Source organism: Oryzias latipes, chromosome 13 (assembly GCF_002234675.1).
Source record: "Oryzias latipes chromosome 13, ASM223467v1".
Classification (NCBI taxonomy): Eukaryota; Metazoa; Chordata; class Actinopteri; order Beloniformes; family Adrianichthyidae; genus Oryzias; species Oryzias latipes.
Window position 1 is genome coordinate 5,077,639 of NC_019871.2, and position 27,356 is coordinate 5,104,994.

At 41.5% G+C, this 27,356-nt stretch overlaps 2 protein-coding genes across 3 annotated transcripts; both read right to left on the bottom strand.

Annotated features, from left to right (window-relative positions):
• Positions 1-1,378: 1,378 nt before the first annotated feature.
• Positions 1,379-10,115, bottom strand: dhx34 (DExH-box helicase 34). Of its 2 annotated transcripts, XM_020708076.2 has the most exons (17): positions 10,029-10,115; positions 9,088-9,807; positions 8,699-9,010; positions 8,271-8,525; positions 8,083-8,185; positions 7,695-7,912; positions 6,976-7,150; positions 6,683-6,876; positions 6,502-6,603; positions 6,139-6,402; positions 5,442-5,615; positions 5,221-5,326; positions 3,734-3,840; positions 2,971-3,237; positions 2,122-2,313; positions 1,720-1,864; positions 1,379-1,620 (listed from the first exon to the last, which is right to left on the bottom strand). In XM_020708076.2, exons 2-17 carry the CDS (start codon positions 9,784-9,786, stop codon positions 1,478-1,480), a joined length of 3,456 nt encoding a protein of 1,151 aa, XP_020563735.1. In that variant the 5' UTR covers positions 9,787-9,807; positions 10,029-10,115; the 3' UTR covers positions 1,379-1,477. The 2 variants fall into 2 exon arrangements, with proteins under 2 accessions (XP_020563735.1, XP_011480579.1); XM_011482277.3 differs by having other exon boundaries at positions 9,088-10,109.
• A 1,399-nt stretch (positions 10,116-11,514) lies between these two features.
• On the bottom strand, positions 11,515-26,825 carry LOC101167722 (suppressor of tumorigenicity 14 protein homolog). Its single transcript, XM_023961760.1, has 20 exons — positions 26,467-26,825; positions 26,308-26,383; positions 25,427-25,586; positions 23,811-23,941; positions 23,644-23,714; positions 20,851-20,996; positions 20,722-20,757; positions 19,655-19,889; positions 17,865-18,007; positions 17,684-17,787; positions 17,493-17,605; positions 17,282-17,415; positions 17,103-17,207; positions 16,453-16,560; positions 16,254-16,367; positions 14,795-14,917; positions 14,507-14,690; positions 13,378-13,649; positions 12,555-12,694; positions 11,515-12,251 (listed from the first exon to the last, which is right to left on the bottom strand). The coding sequence occupies exons 2-20, from the start codon at positions 26,347-26,349 to the stop codon at positions 12,093-12,095; spliced, it is 2,520 nt and encodes an 839-aa protein (XP_023817528.1). The 5' UTR covers positions 26,350-26,383; positions 26,467-26,825; the 3' UTR covers positions 11,515-12,092.
• Positions 26,826-27,356: the final 531 nt, after the last annotated feature.

The following is a 27,356-nucleotide window of genomic DNA, read 5'->3' on the forward strand; positions in this document are numbered from 1 at the left end:
TTTGATTTCAGACGTACATTTTAGACAGAGTCAAACAGATGAATAAACTTGAAGATGAGAGGAAGGAGACATTTGCAGGACGAGTGTTGCTTTAATCAAAACGCTGCTATTATTATTAGTATTATTATTATTAGAAGTCCTGCCCTAACACCACTAGATTCTGAAACTGCCCCTTAAGTGAACCTTCTCAACCCTCCACTGGCCCTGAAGAGCACATAAAGAATTTTTTTGGTGCGTTTTTTTTTTTTGGTACAATATTTTGTCTATGTTTGGTATTTTCGTCCCCATCCATCTGTTTTAGTTGCAGCTCAGTTAGTTTGCTGTGATTCTTTCACTCCAGAAAGCTGCTTCATGCCAAAAAGAAAAAAGAAAACTCATCGCTGCTAAAAGATTGGGTTCATTTTTTTTTTTTTTTTTTACTCTGATGCAACTGTCCGTTACTAGTTCTGTTTTTTAATGATGTTACTGCAGGCGAGACCCAAGTGGGGGCAAATTCAATCCAAAATACTGGAAGCCTCCTCTTGAAAAAGGTGCACGACTAAAGGTAGACATCTCATTTTAACCGGAGTGGATCGTGGAGTTCCAGTGGAATGAACTTTTCAGCAGCTTCACTGTATTATTTACATTTTAGGTTTTAGCCAAGAACTTTTTTTTTTTTTTTTTAAATCCAAAGTGACTTAAAAACGGAGCGAACAGGTTGAGTGGACGAACCGTCGGCAAGGAAAAGCCGCTGCTTTCACTGCTACTGTAGGCCGGCGTGCACACACAACCACGGTCCACTTACAACCACACGACAAAAAAAAATACAAAATAAAGAAAAGAGCTGCCTCAAAGGCAGGAAACTCCAACACACACACACACACCCACACACAGCCTTCCCAACAATATCCAAAACACAACCGATGGTGCAGAATTAACTAGTAAAGCCATTTAACAGTTTGCAACTTCTAGGTCCAGAAATGATGTTAGAGGTCAAGAACCGACAGTCACCAAAACTGTGGGCCCCATTCTTACATCTTAATAAATGTGCCTTTTGATTTGAGTAATGAGTAACTTATGATTTCTAAGTAACTCTGTATTAACTTTCCTTTTTATTGATTTCTGCCGATGTGCATATTTCACATGAACGTACTTATTAGTTTCAAAGTAATTAATGAGATATTACCTGTTTATTTATTTATTGAGATATTTATTCTGATTCTTTATTTTTTGAGACGAGTTTTTAATCTTCTGTGCTGTCTTACTTCTGACTTTGTGCCAATGTGCTGCTTTGAGGTGTTACATATCGTGGGTTTGTATCATTATTAAACCCTCACTCTATATTTTAATGCAGTCTTTTCTTCCTCTCGTGCACGTCACTACCTTTCTCTCATTTCTGAAACCTCGTTTTTTTTTTTTTAATTATACATTTGGGGGCAAAAAAAAGTATAAATTCTGCATTAAAAAAAAAGGATTTATTGTCTATGATTTGTGATATTTACTTGGCAGAATGCATATGCTGCCTCTTATGTTTGAGGATCTCCGTGGAAGTGAGGGTCAGGTCTTCGTCGCAGACGTCGCAGTGGTAAACCCTGCTGAGACGGGACGCCGACGCGGGGCCCGGCTTTACCTCTCCAGACTCTGAAACCCCGCCCCCCAAAAACAAGTGTACGCTTAATGTCAGCTGGAGCACGGACAAACCCGTTTCTGCAGAAGCGTCGGCGGGCGGGAATGTCTGACCTCCGTCGTCCTGCTGCTGCTCTCCTGCCGGCCTGCAGGAGGCTTCGTGGTGCATGCGCTCCAGCGGGGATAGAGGCATGTACAGGCTGCAGTTCGGACATGTCCAGAAGGTACGCAAGCACTCACTGTACAGATTTTTGGAGTCCTGCAAACGGCGTGGAAATAGCAGCTTCAATAGACTTCTAAACTACAAGTTAAAACCACAGTAAGTCCTCAAAAACCTCCCGGGTCTACCAACCACAGTCTGTCAGAATGTGGAGAAACCTGACACAGCCAATCAGCTGCAAGCAGGGGGGGCTATAGTTGGGCCTCCCCCAAGTTATCAAAGTCAACCTTAGGTGGTGGACTCAAACTCCTCAGGAAATAACTTTGGAATAGTGTAAGACTTGGAGACAAACTCACAGCCAGACAGTTGTAGGTGAAGGAACTGGTCAGGCGCAGGCCTCCTTTGATGGGGTCTGGTTTGGTCTCAGCTCCGGGAAAAAGCGGGTTTAGAACCAGAGCCTTTGTGTCAGAGAGGTCCGTCTCCGGCTGAGGACCGACGTACAGGTTCTGCGTCTTCAACGCTGTGAGTCTCCGTAAGGTGTAACGGATCTGAAAGTGCAGGAAGTGGACAGTCATGTGATGCAGTGAAAAGGGACGGCTTGTTGACAGGAGGACGATCGCACATTTTGCATCCAAACATCCATCCATAATGTTACATATTTCCAATAAACATGGCGACGAAGGTGGAGATGTGCCTCTTCCCTGAATATGACTTTCAACAGCTGGTCTCCTAGGAAAAAACCTGAGAACCTCAGAAGTCAGAAAATCTCAGACTGTAATGTGCCAAGCAGACCACAGGGGGCAGTATGTCTGAGATTTATCAAGATGTTCTAAAAGTGGATTGGAGGAATGGCAGAGTTGTTTGTCTTTCCCAAAGGATATTTCAACCCGGTCTCAGTGGATGCAGTTTACTTTTCAAGGTCTGAAATGGAGGTGTACAGGTTTTATTTGTTCTTGCATCTTCATAAAAGTATAGGATTATGAACAGAACACTTTTACAAAAATGCATCCAAATTCTGGACGATTTATTTGAGCCAGGAGTTAACTACTGAGCCACCGTGCTTCCCGTTTTGGGAAATTCTTGGATGTAAAAATACAAACTGATAGAATTTAATTTGAATGAAGGAATCTCTGAAGTAAATAAACAAATAAAAACCTAGCACATGAAGTCACGTGTGTTCCTGGGACAGACGGTTGCATCGGTACCTCAGTGTAGAGCAGGAAGCGCACCAGGCTGTCGCTCAGCTTTCCCACGTCTTTGCGGGACACCCCCTGGACCGCTTCCCCCCCTGAAGAGCTCTGCCCCAGCTGGACCTGCAGCAGCCTTTCCCACTCAGCCCTGAGTTTCAGGGCCGTGGACAGGACCCTGAGGGCCTCCTCAGGCTCCCTGAGCTCCAGCTCCAGCCAGCCGTCCACCACCATCCGCGTGCAGTCAGCATTGGTGTCCACCGAGTTTGCAACCAGCAGCAGGGCCTAGTGACCAAGTTAACAACCCGGTTTTAGCTTTTTCACCCACATTTAGTTTGTGTTGATCTGCACTCCCTTTCCTTCCTTCCTCTCTCCTCCGCTCCTTCAGCTCCTCCAGTTTATCCAATTAACAGGTTAAGGACCGACTCCATGAGTCTCATCCTTCTCAGATGCTGATGTCAAGATGTCCCACGTCCTCCTCATCCTCACTATCTCACTCTCTTTCTCACACTTTATCTATTTTAAACCTGTAAACTCACACCGATGCCAATAAAACAAATCATTAAAGAAATGTCTTTTCTTTAAATATTTAGGCTATTGAGATTGACAGATGACGACGTCTAATCTTTTCACATTACAAACATAAAAAAAATCTTTATCTGTTCAAAAACTCGATCAAATGTAAAAACCCAAACTTTGATGAAAAAGTGGTGAAACCAACACGATCACCTCCTTCTTTGAACGGATGTTTAGGAAAATGGACGCCGCGGCGGGTTCTCACCTGCAGTGCTGGAGCGCGCACACAGTTGGACAAATACGGCTTGTTGGTCTCCAACAGAGTGACGAAGGCCAGCAGCTGGTGCTTGCTGCTTTCTTTCCCATCAGCTCCTGAGGCCGGAAAAGATAAGCGCAACTTTAAAGACCGACATTAATATCAAAGGAAGAAACACTGCTTTAGAGCGCGCAACATTGTTTGTCTGCATCCGTTACACAAAAAGTTGAACTCAGAAATGCAACTTTGAGCTCAACTTTCTTTATAAATGTCCTCCAACATGTCAAAACACCCTTTTCTTCAGAGAGGGTCTGACAGAGATTGTCCCGGCCGCTCAAAGGCTGGGGGAACCCTGGACAGGTTGCCATTCTTACGCAGGGCCACAACCACACACCCATACACATCTACGGACAATTTAGAGTAACCAATGAACCTAAGACGCATGTTTTGGGATGGTGGGAGGAAGTCGGACTCCCCGAGGAAAACATGCTAACTCCACACAGAAAGGTGTTTGTTCCAGGTCCCCCAGCCGGGACTAGAGCCGGGGTCTTCTTGCTGTGAGGTAAGAACGCTAACAACTGCGCCACCGTACAGGTCTTTCATTAACAAGAAAAAAAAAACAAAAAAAAAGTTTACAATGAATGTGATGAAGGCTTTTCATTAAATGACCCCCAAACAATTACAAACCCAACATGTCTCAGATTAAAATCATATTGTGGATGTATTTATATGAGTTACAGCAACAAAAAAATTCTTTTAAAGTATTTATGAGCATATTTTGGATAAAATAATCTGCAAAAAATGCTTTAACCTTCTTAAACCTTTTAATTAAAATCCTCATATCCCATTGGTCTCATCAGAATATGACCCAAGATGGTAGAAAAATCTGTTTACTTGGCAGTGTCTTTATCTAGGATCACATCTAAATATTAACATGTATGTTTATTTTTATCTTAGTTTATTTAATATATGTGCTAATTATAGGAATTTGTGTTTAATTTAAAACTTTTAATCTGTTTGGAGATATTGCAAATATTCTGAAGGGATTTTGTTGTATTATTATTGTGGCTCTTTCTTATTTTTTAGATTCTAACAGTGTTGAACAAGAAATAATTGATTCAGGAAGTATGTCATTAAATATTATTGCTGTAAGTTTATTTAATGATGACAAAGTTTCCTCCAAAAACGAGCCCTTTAAAAAAAAAGAGGAAAATTCTCATCCTATTGGCAGATTATTTCTTAATGAGCAAAAAAACAACAACAAACAAAAAAATTCTGACAACCGGGTAGGAGGAATGGTTTTACAAAATATTCTTATTTTAAGAGAAAAAAATACTCTAGTCACCAAGACATGTTTTCTCAAAGCAAGATTGTTTTGATCTTGAACAACTTTAAGGGAATAAAGAAAGTAAGTCACTTCAAACAAGTGTCTTTTCGCTTTATGAAGATCCCGTTTCTGCTGTGTTGACCTGAAGGTTTTGTTAAAAAGCGTTCACCCGTCTCTCTGATGTCCTCCTCTGGCACATGTAGGACCTCCGGATCACTGGCAAACACGCTGGTGGGGTGGATCACCACTCCCTGCTTATTTCTTGTGTGAAACACCTTTAGGTTGGAAAAGAAAAAACAAAGAATTCTACATCCGCTTTTATATCTCTCCGTTAAATAAAACATAAAACAGATGTCGTGGTTCTCCCGCCTTTCTGGATGGGAGCCTGACCTGGTCGGAGTCTTTGCGGGTGGTGTTGTGCTCATCCGCCACGGCCAGCTGAGGGTAGAGGCCGCGGCAGAGCAGCAGCTTGAGCAAAGCCTGCTGGCGGGACGACAAATCCTGACTGGCGTTGACCGCCTCCTGCAGCTCGGACACGTTGTGACGCAACTTAAACTTCACTTCCTGTTTTGGAAAAAAATAAAAAGAGAGGAAAGAAAAGGAGGAAGGAAAACCTGAATCACCAGATGTTTTATTGTTGACCTTCTCACTTCAACTTAACCCACTGAGAACAAATGCACAGAAAAGAAAGTTTAGAAAAAATTAACATATTTTCTGCAACAGATCCTACAAAATAAAAGTTTGTTAAAAAACAACAACAAATAAGCTAATTTTATTATTACTTAAAGGAGATTCTTTGTTAAAGGGTAGCTATAACTTAGGTAAAAAAGATGGTAATTTATTACAAAAAAATACAGACGGTATAATTCCTGCTTAAAGTGGACAGAATAGTATAGAACTTAATTACCTAATGCTTAAAATGATAAGATAATAATAAAATAATAATGCTTAACAATAATATTAATTCTAAAATTACAACAAGGTTTGTGTTTTTGCAGAACTGAACAAAAAATAAGGATTGTCGTTTTATTTTTTATTCTAAACCTTAAGAAATAGTAAAAATGAGTTCAGTAAACACTGAGTTCACCTGTATGTCCAGGTCGTGTCCCGCTCCATCCTTCTCCTTCTTGCGTTTTCCTTTCTCCTCCATGTCGGAGCCGGAGGAGAACTCCCCCTCCTGGCCCTCGTTCATCTTCAGGACTTTGCGTTTGCTGCCCTCCTGCAGCTCGTGCTCCCTCTTCATCTGATGCAGCTTCTTCTTCTCAGTGAATCTCTTCCTGCGCTGCTCACGGTCACCACCAGAAGGAGCACTCTCCTGAGATTCCAGGAGGCTGTGGCTTTTCAACAATTCCTAAAAAAATAAAAAAAAAACATAAACCAAAAACGCAGCAGAAATCCACATAATAAATCAAAAGTATTTATCATCTTTTGAATGCATCAGGAAACCTGCCTTGAACTGTCGGCGCAGGTTGACCATTTCATACAGCCTCTGCTCCTCCAGGCCCCTCCTTCTGCACCACTTCCTGGAGCCGCCGCCTCTTTCTCCTTTCACCTGTTGAGATCCACATTCTTTTAAGCGGAACATCAAATCTTTTGAGATCACAAATACTTGCTGTGTTTTGTCTCCTGACCTCCACCCATGCATTGAAAGTATTGAGCAAGGTGAAAGGGTCTCCCTGGTTGCTTTGCAGGGGCTGTCGGGCGGTGGAGCAGTCAGGGTTGTGTTGCGAGCTGCGCAGGAACGGCGATTGGACGCTGAGGGCAGCCGCCACGGTCAAAACTGGCTCCACCAGGTTAAAAACAGAACCAAGAACCAACATCTTCCCTGAGAGAATGAAAGAAAGTGCACTAATTATGCTTTTATTTTAGTAAAAAAAACACAAAACATTGTTTTCCTTTAGCTGAGTTTGGATGATAGCCTCACCTATGACCACATCGACAGGCAGCTGTGCCAGCAAACTCCCAATAGAGGTCAGTTCACCACAGCTGTCCAGCGCTCCCTGTTGTTTCAGATAGGTAACTGCCGTCTGGATGCTGGCAGTAGGAGGCGGATCAATAAAGGCAAAGGTGAGAGGATCTCCAAGACCCATGCTCTTCATCTGCAGAAAAAAAGAGATTCAAACATTCAATGTTAGTTTCAGGTCCACTCTGATGAAAAACTGAGCTTTTGGTGTTTTTAACATGTTCTTGTATCCTTTTTCTGATTATGGAGGACACATTTAAAGAAATTTAAGCTTAAAATTGTATTTTTGAGTATTTCTTTAATTAAATCATTGTGAATCAGGAGCAGACGAACAATGCAATTTAAAATACATCTATTTATGAAGTAAAAAATATGCTGGGCGGGCCACAACCTCCCAGCTCTGAGCTTTCAACAACGGGGAGGGGAAGGATTTCGTTCACAACTCACAGGTGAATTTTTAACAAACTGCTGCCGCTCTGCAAAAACTGTCATAGAAAATAGAAAAACAGTTTTTTTGATTTAGCCTAAAAATTGGCATAATCATAATGAAAAGACAACTGGGAGCGCTTTGAAAATAGATCAAAGGACGATCGGAGTGGGACTTTAAATAAAAGAATGTTTATGACTTGGATTGGGGCTGGAGCTGGATCGGGTATCTCTGATTCAGTGAATGAACCCACCTGGAGAATGAGAGAGTCCAGAGCCACTCTGTGGATTTCAGGGACAGGATACGGTGCAAAGGCATCATAGTCAGACTCGGCGTAGAGGCGGTAACACAGCCCCGGACCCGTGCGGCCGGCTCGACCTTTCCTCTGCTCAGAGCTGGCCCGGCTGATCCAGAACTCCTGAAGTCGTTGCATCTTGGCTTTTGGATCAAAGCTCATCTCTTTCACTTTTCCTTTGAAAAAACAAAACAAAACAGGATAAAGCGTGTTAGTGCAGGACTTCTGCTTGCCAAAAGATAGCCAAGGATCTAATGCAACTACAGTAAGGTTTGGTTTTTCAGCTGAAATGAAATGATCACCAAAAACACCAAATAAATCTCAGATAGCTTTTCCTCAGCCACACCTGAGTCCACAACAAAACGCACTCCATCTATCGTGACCGAGGTCTCAGCGATATTTGTAGAGATGATGCACTTCCTCACACCGGGAGGGGCGATGTCAAACACCTGACAAGCAATCATTTACAGGTTAAAGGTGGCAAATCCCCCTTTCCATTGGGTCTTTCTAAGAACTAATCAAATCTGACAAAACCTTATCCTGCTGGGCAAGCGAGAGGGTGCTGTGCAGAGGCAAGACGATCCAGCGGCGCGTGTGAGTGGCATAAATCTGACAGGCTTCCTGGATGGTGGAGATCTCTGCAACTCCACTGAGGAAGAGGAGCAGATCTCCGCGCTCCTCTGGAGGATAACGCTGATCGATGGCCTGCAGGATGCGCAGGTAGGGTCTGGGATCGAGCTTCTCTGAGCGGGAGGGCTGCTCCTCGGGAGGAATCGGCTGGTAGATCACCTTAGCAGAAACAGAAGCTAAATGTGAAGGGCTGGGGCTCTGGGAATTGTAGTTTTCGGTTGGTTTTGACAGGACAATTTTGATCTCTGGTAGTCAGGAGGTAAATAGCAAATCAAAAATGCAAAGCAGATGCTGCTTCTACATAAACATGACCGGTGTTGGTTTCTTCTTACCTGGATGGGAAACAACCTGCCCGGAACCTGCAGCACCGGCGCATCGTTAAAGTAGCTAGAGAAAAGCTTGATGTTGATGGTGGCTGACATGAGGATGAGGCGCAGGTCTGAGCGATCGGCCAGCAGAGAACGCAGCACCCCCAGCAGGAAGTCACAGTGAAGGTGTCTCTCGTGGACCTCGTCCACGATCATCACCTGGTACTGGGACAGCGACCCGTCCTGCTGGATCTGCCGGAGCAGCAGGCCTTCGGTCAGGAAGAGCAGCTTGGTGGCCGTGGTCCGGGTGGTCTCAAAGCGGATCTGGTACCCGACCTGACAAGCAACAAAAAAAGAACCATTTTTAATAATGTACAAATGTGAAAATGCTTTATTGATCCTCCATAACCAACCTTGGAGCCATACTGGTTGAGGCTCTCAAAGCTAACCCTCTTTGCCAAGGAGATGCAGGCGATGCGGCGTGGTTGGGTGCAGGCGATATGCTTGAATCCAGCCGAAAGTAGGTACTGGGGCACCTGGGTGGATTTACCGCAGCCCGTGTCTCCTGCCACCACGATAACGGGGTGCTGCTTCACCAGCTCCACAATCCGATCCCGGTATTGAAAGATGGGCAGGTTCTTCTGCTCCTGCCGCAGTTTGGCCAGTTTTCCAAAACTCTGCCTTTGACTGAAATCCAGGAAGTGCAGCAAAGTCAAGCGAAACTCCGAGATCTCATGAGGTCCTGGTCCCGAGGATCTCTGCCTGCTTCTGTGATCCGACTTCCCCAAACGCTCCTCGATGTCTCTGGTGCACACGGAGACATTAATCCGGTACCGGGCGTCATATTCCTCCGGAAGACCGAGATCCACCGTTTTAGTGACGCTCTTTTTCTTTCCTTTCTTGTCCTCTCTTCGTTCTTCCGCAGGACCAGACATCTCCCTTTTTATTTTGAACCTCTGGAAGCGGTCAAAGAAAGCCCAGAACTCGCGGTGCTCCGGACTGCCGGCCTGGATGTAGTCATGCTGACGGAAAAAGATCTCGTCCAGCTGGGCTCGACACTGCCGGCTGTCCCAGTCCCAGACCCGGCTGTGTCTGCCCCTCTCCGAGTCCATATCTGCAGCACGAGCCCACCTCTACAACGTTTGATCCAAATCCATTTTTATACGATTAGTACGTAGGTTCAACACAGACAGAGTAGTTGCGTAAAAAAACAAACCAATAAACAAGAAATTATGACGAAAATCCTAATCCCATATTTAGGGATCCAATATTATTTCATTCATAAGTTGCCTTCTAAAATGTTTAAATTTATATGTCGAAAATTATTCAGTAAATTATGATAAAAAAGACTTACTAAAACGAACAAAAAAACCAACACAAGACAACCGATCCGCCGCTGAAAAGGGGGACATCAACACGGAAGGACCACTTCCGTTCCGTGAGTTAAAAGCGTCCGTCGAAACACGTTTTTAAATCCAAAATGGTTCCTGAGCAAGAAATCGATGATTATTATTTTTTAACGTTATATTTTCAAAATACACGTGACTACGACTACGCGGAGCGATCAAAAATAAAAATCATAGAGGAAAGATTTTTTTCTGAAGATTCTTTCCAAATTTTTAAAGTTTAATTTAAACACATATTCCATTGGAAGAAAAACAAAAAATATGCAATTAAAATGCTGAACCAGGTCACTAAATTATTTGTATGTGGTTTCATACATTAAAATAATTCAGATTTAAAAGTTCGGAAACTTTTACATTAAATCATTTAATTTAAAATTACTTAGAAGTTGAACACAATTATAATAAAAAACTATAGGCCACTCAGACCTTTAAAATGAATAGGCCTTTTATTATAACGTCAAGAAGATGCTGCCATGCAAAATATAAGGCTGTAAATGATGTAAACGAGATGCATAATTGAGTAAGAATTTATTCTTGCTTTGAGTGCTTAGAAAAGGCCAGCTGCTAAAAGTCTAATACAGATTTAAAGATTAAACAAACAACTAAAGAAGACCCCAAAGTTGGCAAAAGGAAGGAGTGAATAATATGCACCAATTTCTTACCGGCAGAACATAAAAAGTAAAATAAAAAAGAAAACCATTCACTTAAAAGTGTAAAAGTACAAAAACAACATGTAAAAAATTGACAATACGCGTGGGTTTAACCCTTGTGCTATCTTAGATGACCCCACCCTTGCAGTGACGTGTTCTCTCTACCATGACAAAGGTGGATAAAGGTGGAAAGATTTCATGTAATCCATGGACATCAGTGAGGTTCACAAATCATTGAAGAAAAAAGGTTCAGCGCACTGTCTAGTGGGTCTAGATGACCCAACTCCCAATTTTAATGCAACTAGGATAGTACAAGGGTTACTATTGATGGAATTTTTTAAAAGTGTGAATGATTTTTGTAACTAAAAGTACACTAAAGTCTTCATACTTAAAAAGCTGTTTTACAGCCTCTTTTTTTGTTGTCACTTGTTGAGTTGTTAAACACATTGCCTCTTTAGTGGTTCTGAGGTTAAAGATTGTTCATGTTTTTTAGTTCTTCTCAAAAAAGTACAATTTAACAGCAATTAGGAGTAAATGAAAGATACAAGCAGAGAATTCCTGAGACAACTTTGGTTAAAAATGCATGAAAGCAAGTTTTAGCAGTCAAATTCTAAAAACATTCAGAAGATCCAAAGGTCATGAATAGGTCATGAACCTCCGCTCAGAAACAATTCTAAATATATTACTGCATTTACACGAAAGCAACTGGATGAGAAATAGTGGAAAACATAGTTCTGATCTTTCATCAAAACGCTTCAACTCAGTTTAAGAATTGAGAAAATCATTTCAAGAAAGAATCTTTTATTTAAAAACTATCAGATGAGCCGAAAATCAAACTGGGTAGAAGTATTTTACAGTCTTGAATATAAAAAAAAAAAAATTCAGATGGAATCAGGATAACCAATATCCTGAAAATAATTCAGGCTAATGTTTGAATTAATTTTGTGTTTCACTCAATTAAATCAGAACAAATATCCACTGTCAATATTTCTAAACATGACATAAAACGACAGACAATGGAGTGAGAATAAACAGTTCATGCATAGACATTCACACGTGTAACATTGATTTCCTGCACAGCATCTACGTTTCTCCATTCAAACACACGCACAAAAAAACAAAAACAAACTAAAAACATTTATTTACATTTAAAAGATTTGGCAAACCCCCGCTCTGGAAATAAAAAATAAAAATCAAAAATAAAATAAAAATCACTGAAACGTGTAAAAGATGGAGGAACCAGTGCTTTTTCTACATCAAGTAGCCAAGGCCACTGCGTCTGCAGTCGGGGTGATGTTTGTCTGTACACATCGTCACCAGTCCAAGTCCCTTTTTGGTCACCTTGGACCATTTCGATGCCGACTACACTCCTGTCTTTTCTTTGATCCAGCCGAGGAATTTGGTGACCCTGGTGTAAATGCCAGGTCTGTTTTTGCGGGCACAGCCCTCACCCCAACTGACCACTCCAGCCAGGAACATACGTTTCCCCTCTTTACTGGACAGAGGACCGCCAGAGTCGCCCTGAAACACAAGAGGATGAGTGAGGAAGGAAGTACTGGAACAGTCATTTACACCCATCTCTCTGCCCACTTCTCTGATTTTAAGTGAGCGAAAATCAACACTAATCCACAAACTTTGCTCTTAGTTAAAGCCCCTACATTTAAACTATTTATGATTGATCTACTTCTTTTCTAAACACTCCACTGTTAAAAATACTCCTTGAGCTGAGCGATTTTCAAAAATCAGGGACAAAAGGAAAAAGACAGAATTTCAAAAAACTGACAAGAAAAAAACAAAAACTAGAAGTACACGCAGAGCTCTTACTTGACAAGCGTCAACTCCTCCTTGAAGAACTCCGGCACAAAGCATCTGGTTGGTGATTTCCCCTCCCATTAAGGTGTTACACACCGTCTGGTTTATGATCCGAACCTCGGCCTTCTGCAGGATAGTTGCAGCTTGATTTGCTGCATGACATCAAAGACATCTTTAGTGGAAAATCCTCCATAGCGGTTTGTGTTGCTTTTTTGCACATTTATTACAATTATTAATAAAATTATTATTTATGTTTAAGTATTGTTAAAGCTTTTGCCAGTGGTCTTAATTATGATTATGCTCTTCTTAGCCCATTTACAAAAACCTGTGTCGTTATCTGCAGAAAAAAATAGAAATGTGCCTCCAAGCTGTGAGTGGAACGGTTCAGTGCGGACCAACCCCACCCCCCTTCCCCCTCCTCTCAGAGCAAGGAGCTTGTGACGTTTTTTCTACGTCACAAATCCGCTCCGTTTAAACTGCATTTTTTTGTCTGCTCCTGATTCACAACAATTTGGAAAAAGAAATACGGAGGATTGCAATTTTAGGCTCAAAAGTCCATCATCATAAAGAACATGTTAAAAAACACACTTTTCATTGGAGTGGGTCTTTAATGTTAGAATATGAAACTTACGCATGGCATACTTGCATACTTGGAAAGATTTTCAAGGAATCTTTTAGTTTTTTTATTTTAAAAAGGGGGACAGATTTTTTTCGTTTTTGAAACCTAAGATATGTTTTAATTGCAAAACAATTCTCGCGTAATGAAAAATGACAAATATCAGCTCTTCTTGCTTAGTTGATGAAAGAAACGGTGTGGCATGTGAACGTCACTCACCTCCTTCTCGTAAGGCCCCCCATCCTGTGATATAAACTTGCTTCCCAACTTCAAAAATATGCTGAGGAGCTGGCAAGCAGATGGGTTTGATGAAGTCCGTATAGTCAACAGGTCTTTCCAGCTCCATCAAGGCGATGTCGTTATCGTATGTGTCGTAGTTGTAATTAGGGTGTGGTATGACCTGTTTGAGGAATCTCCTTTGAACTTCTTTAGATGACTCTTTTTGGGTTTTAAGGCCTAAGAAAGCTTCCCACGTTGAAGGCATAGAGGGTCTGTAGACAAAGAACAAATGAATCTGTTATTATTTCTTCATCTGATCCTGCAGCTAGATGTGAAAGGTGGAGTGCCACTTTGCACATTGAGTCTACCTGTGTGCTCCAGCAGGTAACTGAAGCAGGTTAAACAAAAAAAAACAACAACATGTAAAGAGGTTTTAAAGAAAGTCAGGGGTCCAAAAATATGCTGGTTTTTAATTTGACTTCTACAGACAAACCAAATGTTTGTCAAAACCCATTTTTACATTTAAAAAAAATCATTTCAAATGTAAAAAGGAGTTTATTGTATCCAAATGGTAGTGTCATGAAAAGGATGGGTTTTGTGGTATGTTAGTCAGAATTAATGAACACCAAAAGAATGAGTAACTACAATCAACATTATTTAAGTCAATTCTAAATGAAAATGAGATTCCATTAACGTTATTCCAATCGATTTACATTATTTGCATAAACACTTCACTGATGTAAAGTGCTGCATATCCCAGCAAAGCTGCTTTTCTCAGCTTCAGAGTTTGTTGGAATTACGTTATTCGCATTAGCGGTCGAAGAGTTATGGCGATTCAAAGGACGTAAACAAAAAACTCTGTTGTGAAAGGGTTAAGCCTTTCACGCCCTATGACTGAGTAACTGCCATTTATTTCTCAATAGAAGTCTATGGGATTTTGACTTCTTGGAACCAGCAGGTACTTCCTGTTTGTAACACCAGGGGGGAGGAGTCACTCAGTCCAATTCTCGTATACAGGATCGAATGGGGTTCAGATAAGAGCAAAGCTTCAGCTGCATGATCCTCTGTACAGTGTTATTTTTACAATCCTATTGAAATAAAAAAAAGTTCCAACACAAATGAACTCTACCTTCCGTCAAATCGATCTTTCACACAGTGCGCCGCAGTGACCAGCCATTTTTCATTAATGAGGGATGCTCCACATGCGTGACCGACGTCTTTCATATGCAAGCTGACTTGCCAGGGAAACTCTCCCCTCTCAGCATCCACGCCGCCCACAACGCGGGAACGTGGGGTCATGAACGTGCCGCAGTCTGTAAAGAAGCAAACAAGCAGCGGGGCTTGATAGAGCTCGAGGACAAGCAGGTGTAAGATCTACCACGTTTCATGGAACAAGTCAGAGTCGTGTGTTTCGTACTGCAGTTCTGCTCGTCAGATCCATCGGAGCAATCCTGAGTTCCGTCGCACTCTGGGTTAATTTTGTTGATGCACTCTCCGCTTTTGCATCTGAATGAACTCTCAGTGCAAATTGTCTTGGTACCTACAGAGAGGCAGAGATCAACAGCTTTAGATTTGATTGGTTCTTTCAAACTTCAGGTGTGGGACATGTTTGTTCTCCTCTGCTTCTTTACTTCAGCACAGAGGAGCTTCAGGTCAAGAACATCAAAACTCTGTCATCATATGTTGACAAATATTTCCATCCATCCATCCATCCATCCATCCATCCTTTGAATCCCTTTTGGGATCGCGGGGTTGCTGGAGCCAACCCCTATACTGTCAGGTGAAGGCAGGGTACAAACTGACTGGTCGCCAATCTGTTGCTGGGCCACAGACCCGCATGCACACCCAGGGGCAATTTAGAGACATCAATTAACCTATGAAGCATGCTTTTGTAATGTGGGATGAAGACGGAGTTCCCCCATATATGCACGACGGAAACATGCAAACCCCACACAAAGAGAGATCCTAGTCGGGATGTGAAGTAGCACCTGAGGAGAGTCCAGCCCCAGATATTTCTAACTGAATGTGTTTTTTCACTTTGGTTTAATCTAAAATAGTAGTTTGCTTTCGGCATAGCTTTGCAAACTTGCGTATCCTTCAGAAAGGCCCCCCTATTGATGTTCTGTTTCAGGTGGGGGTTAGCGCTCTTGCTTTGAGGCAAGCTTTTGGAGTGGTGTTCTAACAACGGACACGGTGGTGCGTTCAAAAATGTGCTAAACGGGCATTTTTAAACGTGGTTATAGCATGTGGTGTCCACACTGGAGTGCTGCTGCACCTTACCAGCGCATGCACTCACATCTGTCAAAGCGGTGCAAAATCTTGCTCGTCTTGCTCCAAGATTTTTCTTTCACAACTCTATTCTGATATATGAAAGACTTTGTGTCAATCCGGCCTGGCACAAACCGCAATTATATTTTCTCCTCCATGCTAATTTTTAAATGGTTTTGTGTTTTAAGAAGGACGCTACGCTTACATCACTACTAAATCCGAGTCCCTGATTGGTCAACTGGTTCAACTTTCATTGCGTGTTCAGTGGCTGCATGGTTTGTACGTAGAGCATAAAAACGGACTTTAATACATTTTTAGCAGAAGTCCAAAAACGCACATTTTTATTGGTAGACTTTTCATTGGAGGCGATCCCCGAATGCACTTTTCAGAGCCTGTTGTGTTTGTAGCATGAGAGACAGAGGAATCTCTGCTCTACTCTAAGATATTCCCAGCTGACTGAGCTTCTCACTGAAGGGGAGCTAGTCAACCCTGCAAAGGAAACTTCCTCCTTTTTTCCCCCATAAGTTTTTGAACACATTTCTTGCCAAACCACAGCTCCTTGCTGATGGGGACCTGACTTACAGACCGGTATAACGTCAAAAACATACCTCCTGGACAGTTGAGCTCATCTGAGCCGTCTCCACAGTTGTCTTTGCCATCGCAGTGATTTTTCTCAGACACACATTTCTTATTGTTGCACTGAAATTGCCCTGCTCCACAACCTTCAAAGAGAAAGCATGTTAAAGAAAAGAACAAAACAAAGTGGTCTGGGTGCATAGCCCCTGTTCTCATGTCAGTGGGTCTTACCACAGCCCATCTCATCTGTGTTGTCTCCACAGTCATCTTTGCCGTCACATTTCCAGAAGGGCAATACGCAAAACCCGTTTTTGCAATTAATAAAGCTCGAGTTGCATTCTGTGGAAAGAAGTTACACATAATTATAATAGTAATAATAATAAACTTCATTTGAATAGCAACTTTCAAGATAAAAATCACAAAGTGCTTCACAGTAAAACACAGAAGATAAAAAACGAATGATGAAAAAGCAATTTTAAAAAGATAGATTTTTAGCTGCTTATTAAAAGAAAAAATGGATGGAGTCACTGCTGCAGAGGCTCCGTCACCTTTAGTTCCTAACCGGGTTCTCTTAACAACCTGCAGACCCAGGTCACATGATCTCAGGGACCTGCTGGGAGTGTACGGCTGCACACGGTCTTTTATGTAGACCGGTGCTTAGTTATTATGTTAAAACCTGGATTTTAAAATGCACTCTGAAACGCATGGGGAGCCAGTGCAGCTGGATAAGCAACGGGGTGAAAACCTGGTGTGAAACGGTGTGAAAACCTGGAAGAATTGGTTAAAAGCCTTGCAGCAGCGATCTGGACAACCAACACGAAAGCTAAGAGGAAGAAATTCTATAGACCTGTAAATGTCACCATTTGTGAGGATGTACTCACTGCAATCCATCTCATCGCTGTTGTCCCAGCAGTCGTCCCTGCCATCACACCTGAGCTCAGTCTTTATGCACCTCTGGTTCTTACACGTGAACTGTTTAGGACAAGCTGTGGGGGACACAACAATGAGACACATGCTACCTAAAAAAGAGAACCCGCTAAAGCACGCTGGAGACACTTACGATTTTCGTCTTTAACCGCTTCAAACTCTGCACTGAAGCCCAGGTCCACGTAGGAAGTGTCGGACCTAAACTCCACCTTCATGATGTTGGACGTCCCAATCCTAAATGTTCCATCAGGATTCTCCCCACACAGTCTGAAGAGGGAATGGGACACACACACTGAGAAATCTGCTTAGTGCCAGGAAGCTGCACACGCAAAATCCACACTCACTTCTCATCATCGATCTTCACGTAGTCCTTCAGACAGTCATTACTATTTTTCTCTCCAGCATCGGCTACGTAGAACTTTAGGAACCTCAGTTTCACCACCAAGTCTTGAGGGACCTTTAAAAGAGAAAAGGATGGAGTGAAGACCTGACTCCAACTGGGAACATTTTAACCTAAATGGACCCCACAGCTCACCGTGATGGTCCATCTGCAAAGAGTGTTGGGAGGATAAAAGCTTGGGTAGTTGGGAGAAGAGAAGCTGCCTTTAGAGCCAAACAGACTACCACCACAGCTCAACTCTGAAATTAAGAAATTTAACTTTCATTTGCTTGTTTTTCAAACAGCAAACAGTCTCCAGTGAAGCATCCGTCCGTACCTTTACTTCCCCTTGGAATTTGGGAGACCGTGGCTCGAAATCCTGGGAAGTTCTTTCCTTCATCTGTAGCCATCGTCACCAGTATGACGTTCCGGGACGACACGAATGTCAGCTGAGAGCTGGGTGAATGGTATCCACATAACCTGAGAAAAATAAATAATATTCCAACTTAAATCAACTTTATATAAAAACTCGTGTTTCTCTCTCTCTGGTTTAAATCCTGAATAAATCAAACCTTTGTAGAAAAATAAGTTGATATTACAGAAGGAAAACAAATATCTCCTCAGAATCAAAAATTTGGCAACTGCACGTGTATCTGTACAGGACGTACGGCACGGAGGAGATTGATCGACAAGGTCTACAACCAACCAGAACGCAGTACATAGAGCAGAAAAACATGCAAAACAGCACTGAAAGAATAAAAGAAAATCAGAAAAAGGGGACTACTGTAAATGCAGATTTTGTTCATTTCAATTGTAAAAACTGATCAGTGAAATCTAAATTTTGAAAAACAGCACTGTAAAGTAACTTTTCTTGGTAAATTGTTACTTTTAGTAAAGAGTAAGTCAGTTGCTTTTTAGATTAAGCATCTTTTAAATTAATGTTTGGGACTTTGGCCAATTGTTTTTTTTTTCTGTGACAGAATGAGCTCAAAACTCCACCACATTCCTAACATTGATCTCTTGACATTTAGAAGCACAAAAGGTCACATCCAAAAATATCTTCAAGTCCCTGGCTGCAGTCTGCAGACCGAGGTGTGCCTCAACGTGGGCGGAGTTAAACGTGTTGAGGCACACCCACAGTGAGTGTGATTTTTCGTCACAGTAAAGGTTCTTGGAGAAAATGTGATTTTCTCTCTCATTGTGGCTCTCATAGTTGGGGTATACCTATAATAAAAATTAAAGGCCTCTCTCATCTTTTTAAGTGAAAACTTTCAAAATTGGTGGCTGACTAAGTACTTTTTTTGCCCCACTGCATAAAGACAGTTAAGTTTAAAATGGCGAGTATTTCTTTATTTAAATCATTGTGAAAAATGTGATTTGAAAAATACAGTTTCATAGAAATACGCCGGGCGGGCCATAAGATCTCCGCTTTGCTACATTCTGATTAGGGGTGCAACAGACCACGGATGATCCGTGATCTGTACGAATCACGAGCCACGGTTCGGAACACACGTGTACCACGGATCCCCCCCTCTCCCCTTCGTCTTGTGCGTACATCATTCAGATCAATTGTACACTATCACCAAACGTAATCCACGCATCAAAACCAATGTACAAGTTGCTGGTTGACCTTGGTCCAGAAGTGTGTTAACCTACAGCTCCCGCCGCATGTGGGAGGAGCTTCTGTCAAAAGTTTTTCTCAACTTCATCACAGAGGAAGTGAATGATGAGAGATTCAGTTTATTTATTTTGAAGAACTGCACAATAGTGTCGCTGCACGTCTCTATGAAATCCTTCAGAAATCAATCCAAGACTCTCCCAGTGAGGAGCAGCTGCTGTCCTGCACTGTGGCCGGAGAAAACCGCTTCTCCATCTGGAATTTTTTTTTTTAAAGTATTGGAGGGCAACTTAATTCTTTTTTTCTCTAAAACATAAAGTAAGAAAAATCTGGGAAAAATCAGACACATAAAGTACTTAGTTGCAGATTTTTTTGCAAACAGCTGCCATTATCGCACCCCCCCCCCCCCCAACAGCTCTCCAACCAGCAGAGGGCGCAACATTCTCCTGACATAAAATGCCCTTCATCAGGTAGAGAAGAAGAAGCAAAGCAGAAGCCGTGAAACTCACTCCTCCATAAGGCGTCTCTCGATGGTCACCAGCGAGTCGTAGATTTTGATGAAGTCATTGCTGCAGTTCTCCTCCAAATGTAGTGATTCAAATTTCAGCTTCATGACGTGATTGACGTCTCCTCTCAGCTCCCACTGCATGAAGCTGCTGGGGGGGTACGGGGAGTTGGGGAAGCCAGGGGACTGGATCTGTAGACTGCCGGTGCCGGTGACATGTTTACTGTCCCGCCTGCTACCTAACAGAAATGAAACAACAAGAAGTTGTGCTGAACAAAGTGGGCTGCTGTTTCCTCAACAGAACTGCTTTTATTTCAAAAGTGCTGCATATGCAGTGCCTTGCAAAAGAATTCACCCCCATGGATGTTTCTCCCTTTTGTTGCTTTCATAAATCACTCATGGTCAGGAAAATGCATCTTTCCTCCCACAAAATATTTACTAAAAAAAACAACTTTAATGTCAATGTGAAAACATATTTCTACAAAGTAATTTCAATGAAACAAAACTATAAAATGAAATATAACTGTAAAGATAGAGGGCAGAATGAATGCCGCAAAACACACTGAAATCTTGGAGGACAATCTTTTTCGGTCTGCAAGAGAACTACGACTTGGAAGGAGATTTATTTTCCAGCAAGACGATGATAAGTGATGCAAGAATGATGCAAAATTCGTTTTGCAAAGTCGAATGGAGCAAAATTCCAGTGTGCAGATGTACAAGACTGATTGAGACTTATCCACACAGATTCAGTGCTGTGATTGCAGCCAAAGGTGCATCTGCTAAATACTGACTGGAAGGGGGTGAATAATTATGCAAACAATTACATTTCATTTTTTGTTTTAGTTTCATTAAAATTACATTCTAGAATTCTGTTCTCACATGGGCATTGAACGTTTGTTTTCTAGTACATTTTTTGTGAAGAAAGACACATTTTATTCACCCTGAGTGATTTATGAAAGCAACAAAAGGGACAAACATCCAAAAGGGGGTGAATACTTCTGCAAGGCACTGTAAACTCTATTGTGAAAACCTGTTTTTAAAAGTTTATTAGCCAGCAAACCAAATACTCACTATTGAAGTGTCTGGTGAACATTCGGGGATCGATCGCTACAAGAAAAACAAAAAAAAAAAAAACAAGAATGAGGATAGAATTTCAAAAACAAATAAAACAACTAAACAGGATGAGGTAAAATAGACTACCTGAAGACACCACATCATCCACGTTGATGACAGGGAAGGATCTCGATTTTCCTTTGTCTATTTCAGACATAGCGTTGTCAATAGCTGCTGTTTGGGCTTCTGGGATTTTGAACTCCGACAGGTAGTAGGCAATAACACTGCCTTCACTGCAAAATAAAACACAGAAACAGTCTGAAAAACCTTCAAAGCATTGGTCCCCAACCCCCAGGCTTCAGACTGGCACCGCTATGCAGAGAAAAGGTTTTTTTTGTTTTCCTCATAATTTGATTCTGAAGGAAGTTTTATTTTGTGTCGTTTATCTATCCGTCACTTAAAAAACCCCAAATGTATTTGGAAAATCCTTTTAGGCAGAAAAGACCCTTCAACTTCAAAATAAAAGAAAGCTGCATTTAACCAACAAAAACTGGAGTTTTTACTCCATATATGGATTTACTGCAACAGTTGTTCCCACGCGCCATAATAATAATTCAGTAACTGGCAACAAGACAACAGTATCTAATGTCATGAGGATACTGCTAATAAAGTTATTCAAACAGTGGATTCATGCTTATGATTGTAATAAAATACCAGTTTTGGGTTGTGTCTGAATTCCTTCACTACTCACTACATAGTGCACTATTTATGGTGTTCACCATCTTCTTGTGACATCTGAATCTACAATTCCATAATCCAGTGCCTTAGAAATTTACCAAAACTCTCTGCAAACAAAAACTGTGTGCATCAATGCTCACCATTTTGGCAAATAAAGACCACAAAAAAATTGCATATTTATCAGGTTTTTACTTTGGGAAATTGGTGATGTTATATTTGCTGTAAAAAAAAATGTAGAGAGCATTGAGTCCAATTTGCTTTTAACATCCAGGGCACTGGATAGTGGCGCTCTTTATAGCGTCTTACTACTTAGGGAGTTTGGGACAGAGTCTAAGCACCTCATGGACCGTTTTTCATCCCCCATATTTTTTGTTGTACCTTGAGTGAGTAAGCGCCACTTATCCATGTCATGATGTGAGAAACCGTTAGATTTTTTGGTTTGGGGGGGGGGGCACTCAGAGCGCAGGTTTTTGGAGGAATACTCAGAAATGTGTGAACAGATTAAAATACCGCTTTAGGGTTTTCTTTATTTGTGCGGAATGAACATTATAATAAACTTGAAAGCTCAAAAAATTGATTTTGCACGATATAAGCTCTTTAAAGCATATTGACATACACTTTATTACCAAAAGTAATCACTCATGCATCCAAATGATCAGAATCCGGTGTCCTAGTCACTTGGCCTGGCCACAGGTGAATAAAATCAAACACTGTTTGTGAAAGAATGGGCCGCACTCGGGAGCTCAGTGAATTCCAGCGTGGAACTGTCATAGGACGCCACCTTTGCCACAAATCCAGTGTTGAAATTACCTCCCTCCTAAACATTCCACAGTCAACTGTCAGCTCTAGCAGAACAAAATGGAGGAGTTTGGAAACAACAGCAACTTAGCCACGAAGAGGTAGATGACGTAAACTGATGGAGAGGGGTCAGCGGATGCTGAAGCACAAAGAGGTCGCCGACCTTCTGCACAGAGCTCCAAACTTCATGTGACCTTTAAATTAGCCTAAGTATAGCACACAGAGAGCTTCATGAAATGGGTTTCCATGGCCGAGCAGCAGCAGCAACCAAGCCACACATCACCAAGTGTAATGCAAAGCGTTGGATGCAGTGGCGTAAAGCACGCCGTCACTGGACTCTAGAGCAGTGGAGATGCCTTCTCTGGAGTGATGGATCACACTTTTCCATCTGGTGATCTGAGGGACGAGTCCGGGTTTAGAGGTTGCCAGGAGAGTGCTACGTTTCGAACTGCATTGTGCTGAGTGTGACAATTGGTGGAGGAGGTATTATGGTGTGGGGTTGTTTTTCAGGACTTGGGCGTGGCTCCTTAGTTCCAGTGAAAGAAACTCTGAATGCTTCAGGATACCAAAACATTTTGGACAATTTCATGCCCCCAAGCTTGTAGGAACAGTTTGGAGCAGGTCCTTCCTCCTCCAACATGACTGTTCACAAAGCAAGGTCCATGAAGACATGGATGACAGAGTCTGGTGTTGATGAACTTGACTGGCCGCCACAGAGTCCTGGACACTGAGAGCCAGGCCTTCGCCACCAAAACCACTGTCTGACCTCACCAATGCACTTTTGGAAGAATGGTCAAAAATTCCTAGAAACACACTCCTCAACCTTGTGGACAGCCTTTCAGGAAGAGTTGAAGCTGTAAAAGGTGGAGCAACATCATACTGAACTCAATGGGTTAGGAATGAAATGGCGCTTCAGTTCATGTGAGAGTCAAGGCAGGTGAGCCAATGCTTTAGGTAGTAAAGTGTAAATATGCATCAAATCACTTTGGCTTGAAAATAACATTAGTGAAATATTTTCTTCAAAGCTGGAATAAATTCAGTCATCAACGAGTTCAAAGTCGGACGAGGCTGAACTTTTTAGCTTCCACTGTAACAGTCATGGGGGTTAAGGGGAAAATCACCATCTAATTTGAATGGTTCCTACAGGAAATCTAGTGTACAAATAAAGTCTAAACCAACTACAGATATTTTACAGAGGATTTAGATAAACGTCACAATTTTCACAATAAACCGGTCCGTGGCCTGAAAAAAGGGGTTGGTTGACCACGACTTTACAGCACATTTAACTGAGTAGGAACGGAAGTGACGACATAAGAGCACCTGTGACCTTCAGAAAACAGAAGTAACCTGCTGTGCAGGTACACCGAAGAAACATGACACGGCTCTGTTTTCATGTCAGCGTACCTGAAAGCCTGAACGGTGGAGCCCACATAGTACTTCTTCAGTTGAGGATTTGCAGAGTAGAGATTTTTGAGCTGAAGGAGACGAGAGCAAAAGGCATGACTGACAACTTTTTGAGGAAGCACAGCGTTTCAAAAAAAAAAAAAAAAAAAGAGGTGAGGCTGTCTTACCTGTTTTTTCACCAGATCTGCCAGAGCTTTGAACTCAGGAGTGCTGGAGTTTTCATAAGAGTTTTCAAACGCCTGATCTGTGAGCCGCATGGAGCCGCTGTACATCCTCTTTACCCACGATTCCTTGCGAACTGAAAGAAAACAGAAACAAGGGTGGATGTGTGAATGACCTGCTCTACATGACGTCAACTTCTTGTTTCCATCATTTTCTTCCATCGTTTATGCTAAAACGTTCTTTCAAAAAGTATTTTTACCGCTTCTGCATTTAGACCACTTGGGGCGCACAAATAAATGGAAAAAAGAGAAACACATTCAAGATGTTTTTAATCATTCAACACCGATCATAAACAATGGATATTAAAATAATAAAACATAAATTCTACGTTTAAAAGGTTGTTTTTCTGAGTGCCCTTTGACTTCCGGATTGAAGCAAAACGTTTTTCATTAAAAACTTGTTAAAAATCCACTACAACTATATTTTTTATCTATTATGAAAGCAATGCCAGTGGTCTTTCATTAGGATTATGCCATTTTTAGCAAAAAAAACTGTCGTTTCAATAGTTTCTGCAGAGCGGCAGCAGTTTATTAGAAATTCACCTCTGAGTTGTGGGCGTAATAAACCCTACATTGATATCTGACCACCTGACCAAACACACTTTGAATAAAGAAATAGTCAGAATGCAGCTTTAATCCTAAATTATTTTCTTTATGTTCTCAATCATAAGAAAAATGCTTCAAAACATGTTAAAAGCCCTAAAAACATCTTCACTGGAGTGGGTCTTGAAACATTATTGTCTTTACTGACATTTGAGATATTTATAGTTTATTTGCTCATAAATGCTGTTATAGCACTGGAATCTTAATCAACATTTCAAACTCAGAATTTTGCACATGAAAGCATCTTTAAATTAGCGTTCACTTCCCCAGTTTCCCCAGCACTTTCAGCACTACCAACGTTCCCTTCTGTTCTGTTCATTCTGAAAATAGTTTTCATGGTGGACAAAAAATAAAAGTTATTCTAAATAACTTAATGCAAACAGTTGAAGCAGTGAAAAGTAAAAACAAGAGATTTTAAAGTTTCGATCTTTTAAGTTCGTGAATTTTCAGGTGGGATTTAGGGTTCCCTGATTTAAAAAAACAAAACAAATAAAAACAAGAATTCCATGCACTAAGTCCTAAATATCTGTACTTCAGGGGATAAATGAGGAATTTGTTCCTTGTTGTTGTTCCTTCTTTCCTGAAACCCAATCAAGGGAACTTCAGCATTTTGCAGATACTAATGTGCTTTTAAATGTAAATTTATGGTATACATGTTATAAAATCAATTTAATAATTCATAAAACCTATAGAATACATGTTAATTGTAGATTTAAGGAGTGATTAGAAATGGGGAAAAAACATATTTAGGATAAAAACAGAATTGCAACATTTTAATGAGCTTCAAAATTTATTGAATTTTTTTTTTAGTCAGAAAGGTTTGCGACTTTTAAACAACCAAAAAAAAAAACGGTTCATTTTCACGTCTACTAATGTGCAGAAGGTCTTTTTGGAGGCACCTAAAAACGCAGTTTCACCTCAGCAGAACCTCCTGAGGCGAAGGAGAGGCGGCCACTTACAGTGGAAATGCCAGACCAGCAGTCCGACCATGAGAGCAATGACCAAAACCAGGACCAGAACGCCGATCACAGCCCCGATTTTGTTGGGTCCCTTCTTCTTCTCATACTTTGCATTGTCGGCAGCTGGTAGGAAATGCACAGTGGATTCCATTTCTTTGCCCTGGAAGACCGAAAACATGAGGCAAATGTGTTACATTCATGTAACCAACTGCCGTTCAGTGCCACTGCAAAGGCAGATCAAGATGAGCCTTTCTGGATGTTAGTTTGGGTTTAGATATGAGATATCAGAAAAGATCAGCCATCAGTGGAAATCAACAGAATCTGACACAATTCTATTTTAGTTTTCTTTGAAAGTAAACTAATAAAATGAGACAGAGGCAGAGTTTGTAACTGTAAATGGAGCAGAAACTTCATGCGTGAGTCACAGCTCTGAGAACTGCATTAAAAGGTAAAACAGAAAGGGGGGGGGGAGGAGTGGAAGAGGCAAAGGTTTCACCACGTAGATCCTGTCAAACCTGCTGAGATGGAGACAACAAGTTCCAGGGCGCTTCCTGTATCGTTCAGAAACTCAGCTGTCAGAGGCGAAAACACCTCTGAACAGAGGTGGAGGGAGGAATGCGGTGGGAGAAACTGTTTAAATCTGCACTTTGGAAAACACCTGCCGGCGCTGCGCAGCAATTGTTGGCTGATGGGAATTTGTTTACAGCTCCACAAAATGAATCTGGATTTTATAGGAACATAGGAGTCAGAGCAGGAGGATCCAATCAGTGGAAGTTAAAAAAAATTAGCTAAGGTATGAGTGAACGCGCAATTACGCGCCATGTTTGACCTAAATCTCAGGTGTATCCAAACAAATGAAGTCCAGGCAGCAGCAGGCTTACCTTGTCTGGAGTGTACTTGGATCCACTTGCCATGTAGTCCATCGCGGAGTCAATTCGAACCAAATCCGTTTTATTCCTCAAAAATACAACAACAAGCCGAAGTGAAGTCCTCCCTCAGGTGAACCTGCTGGCCTGGTTACCAAAGACACGAGCTTGCACCTGAGCGCAGCCGCACAGGTGAGTCCAAAGGGTGTCGTCTTCCAACCAAAAAAATCTAATTAAAATAAAATTTGGTTCGGAGGTGTTAAAAGAACCTTTTGTCCCAAAGAGCGCCCGCCCGTCAGTGTGGACAGGAGGGCCTAACAGGTGAGCTATGGGACTCCTCTTCCGGGAGGCGCAGGTTGGTTTCGGCGGGCGTGTCTCCGTCGTCACACCAACATTTGGAAACGCTTCCTGTTTGAGCTTCACCACGGAAGAAAAAACGCCGAAAAGAAACAAAACACAACTCTGAGAGATCAAGATAAAGAAAAAAATCGGTGCTCAACTATGGAAATTCATAAAATGGCCAGTGGTCCCCAAAGTTAAAGAAATGCAGTTCAAAATTATAAACAATTACTACAGTGATCCAAAGATTCCGGCAAAATTTTCACAACTGGCTTAGTAAAAAAATTAACAACATACAACTCACAGAAAAAGACATTTTTTACAACAGTAAGTTGCCAAAAGAGACAATAAAAATTAGTGAACATCCTCCTGATTTTGGGAAAATATCTTATTCATAAGAAAAAGTAGAAAAAAGATTGGCCGAATTTCCTGCGTTTTAAAAATGAAGTCAGACTGTTTTTATCCTCATGTATTCACAACCCAAGTCCATTCATTGATGACATTTGTAAATCTGCTACAGAATGGTTACAAATCTAGGGTCCAGATTGTCGTTTGCCTTGTATTTCAATTTATGCTGAAAGTTTTTATATTTTTGTATATATGTGTACATTCGTGTTTTTTTATCTTTGTTTTTGTGAAGAGCTGTGCCTTGCATCATTGTGTGGTTGTGTCTGCGAGAGTTTTGTAATGATTATATTTCAAAAAGATAAAGAAAAAAATCTAAC

Bases quoted from the DNA above. Each gene is read 5' to 3' on its own strand.
- dhx34 (XM_020708076.2), bottom strand. From the start codon at position 9,786: ATGGACTCGGAGAGGGGCAGACACAGCCGGGTCTGGGACTGGGACAGC. The intron at 7,151-7,694 runs GTGGGTTCATTC...TTTTTTCTGCAG, and splicing joins TGGACTCTCTCATTCTCCAG to ATGAAGAGCATGGGTCTTGG. The intron at 6,403-6,501 runs GCAGGTTTCCTG...TTATTTTTTTAG, and splicing joins ACCTGCGCCGACAGTTCAAG to GAATTGTTGAAAAGCCACAG.
- LOC101167722 (XM_023961760.1), bottom strand. From the start codon at position 26,349: ATGGACTACATGGCAAGTGGATCCAAGTACACTCCAGACAAG. The intron at 25,587-26,307 runs GTAAGCCTGCTG...TCGGTCTTCCAG, and splicing joins CCAAGTACACTCCAGACAAG to GGCAAAGAAATGGAATCCAC. The intron at 17,208-17,281 runs GTAAGTGTCTCC...TGTCCCCCACAG, and splicing joins AGCGGTTAAAGACGAAAATC to CTTGTCCTAAACAGTTCACG.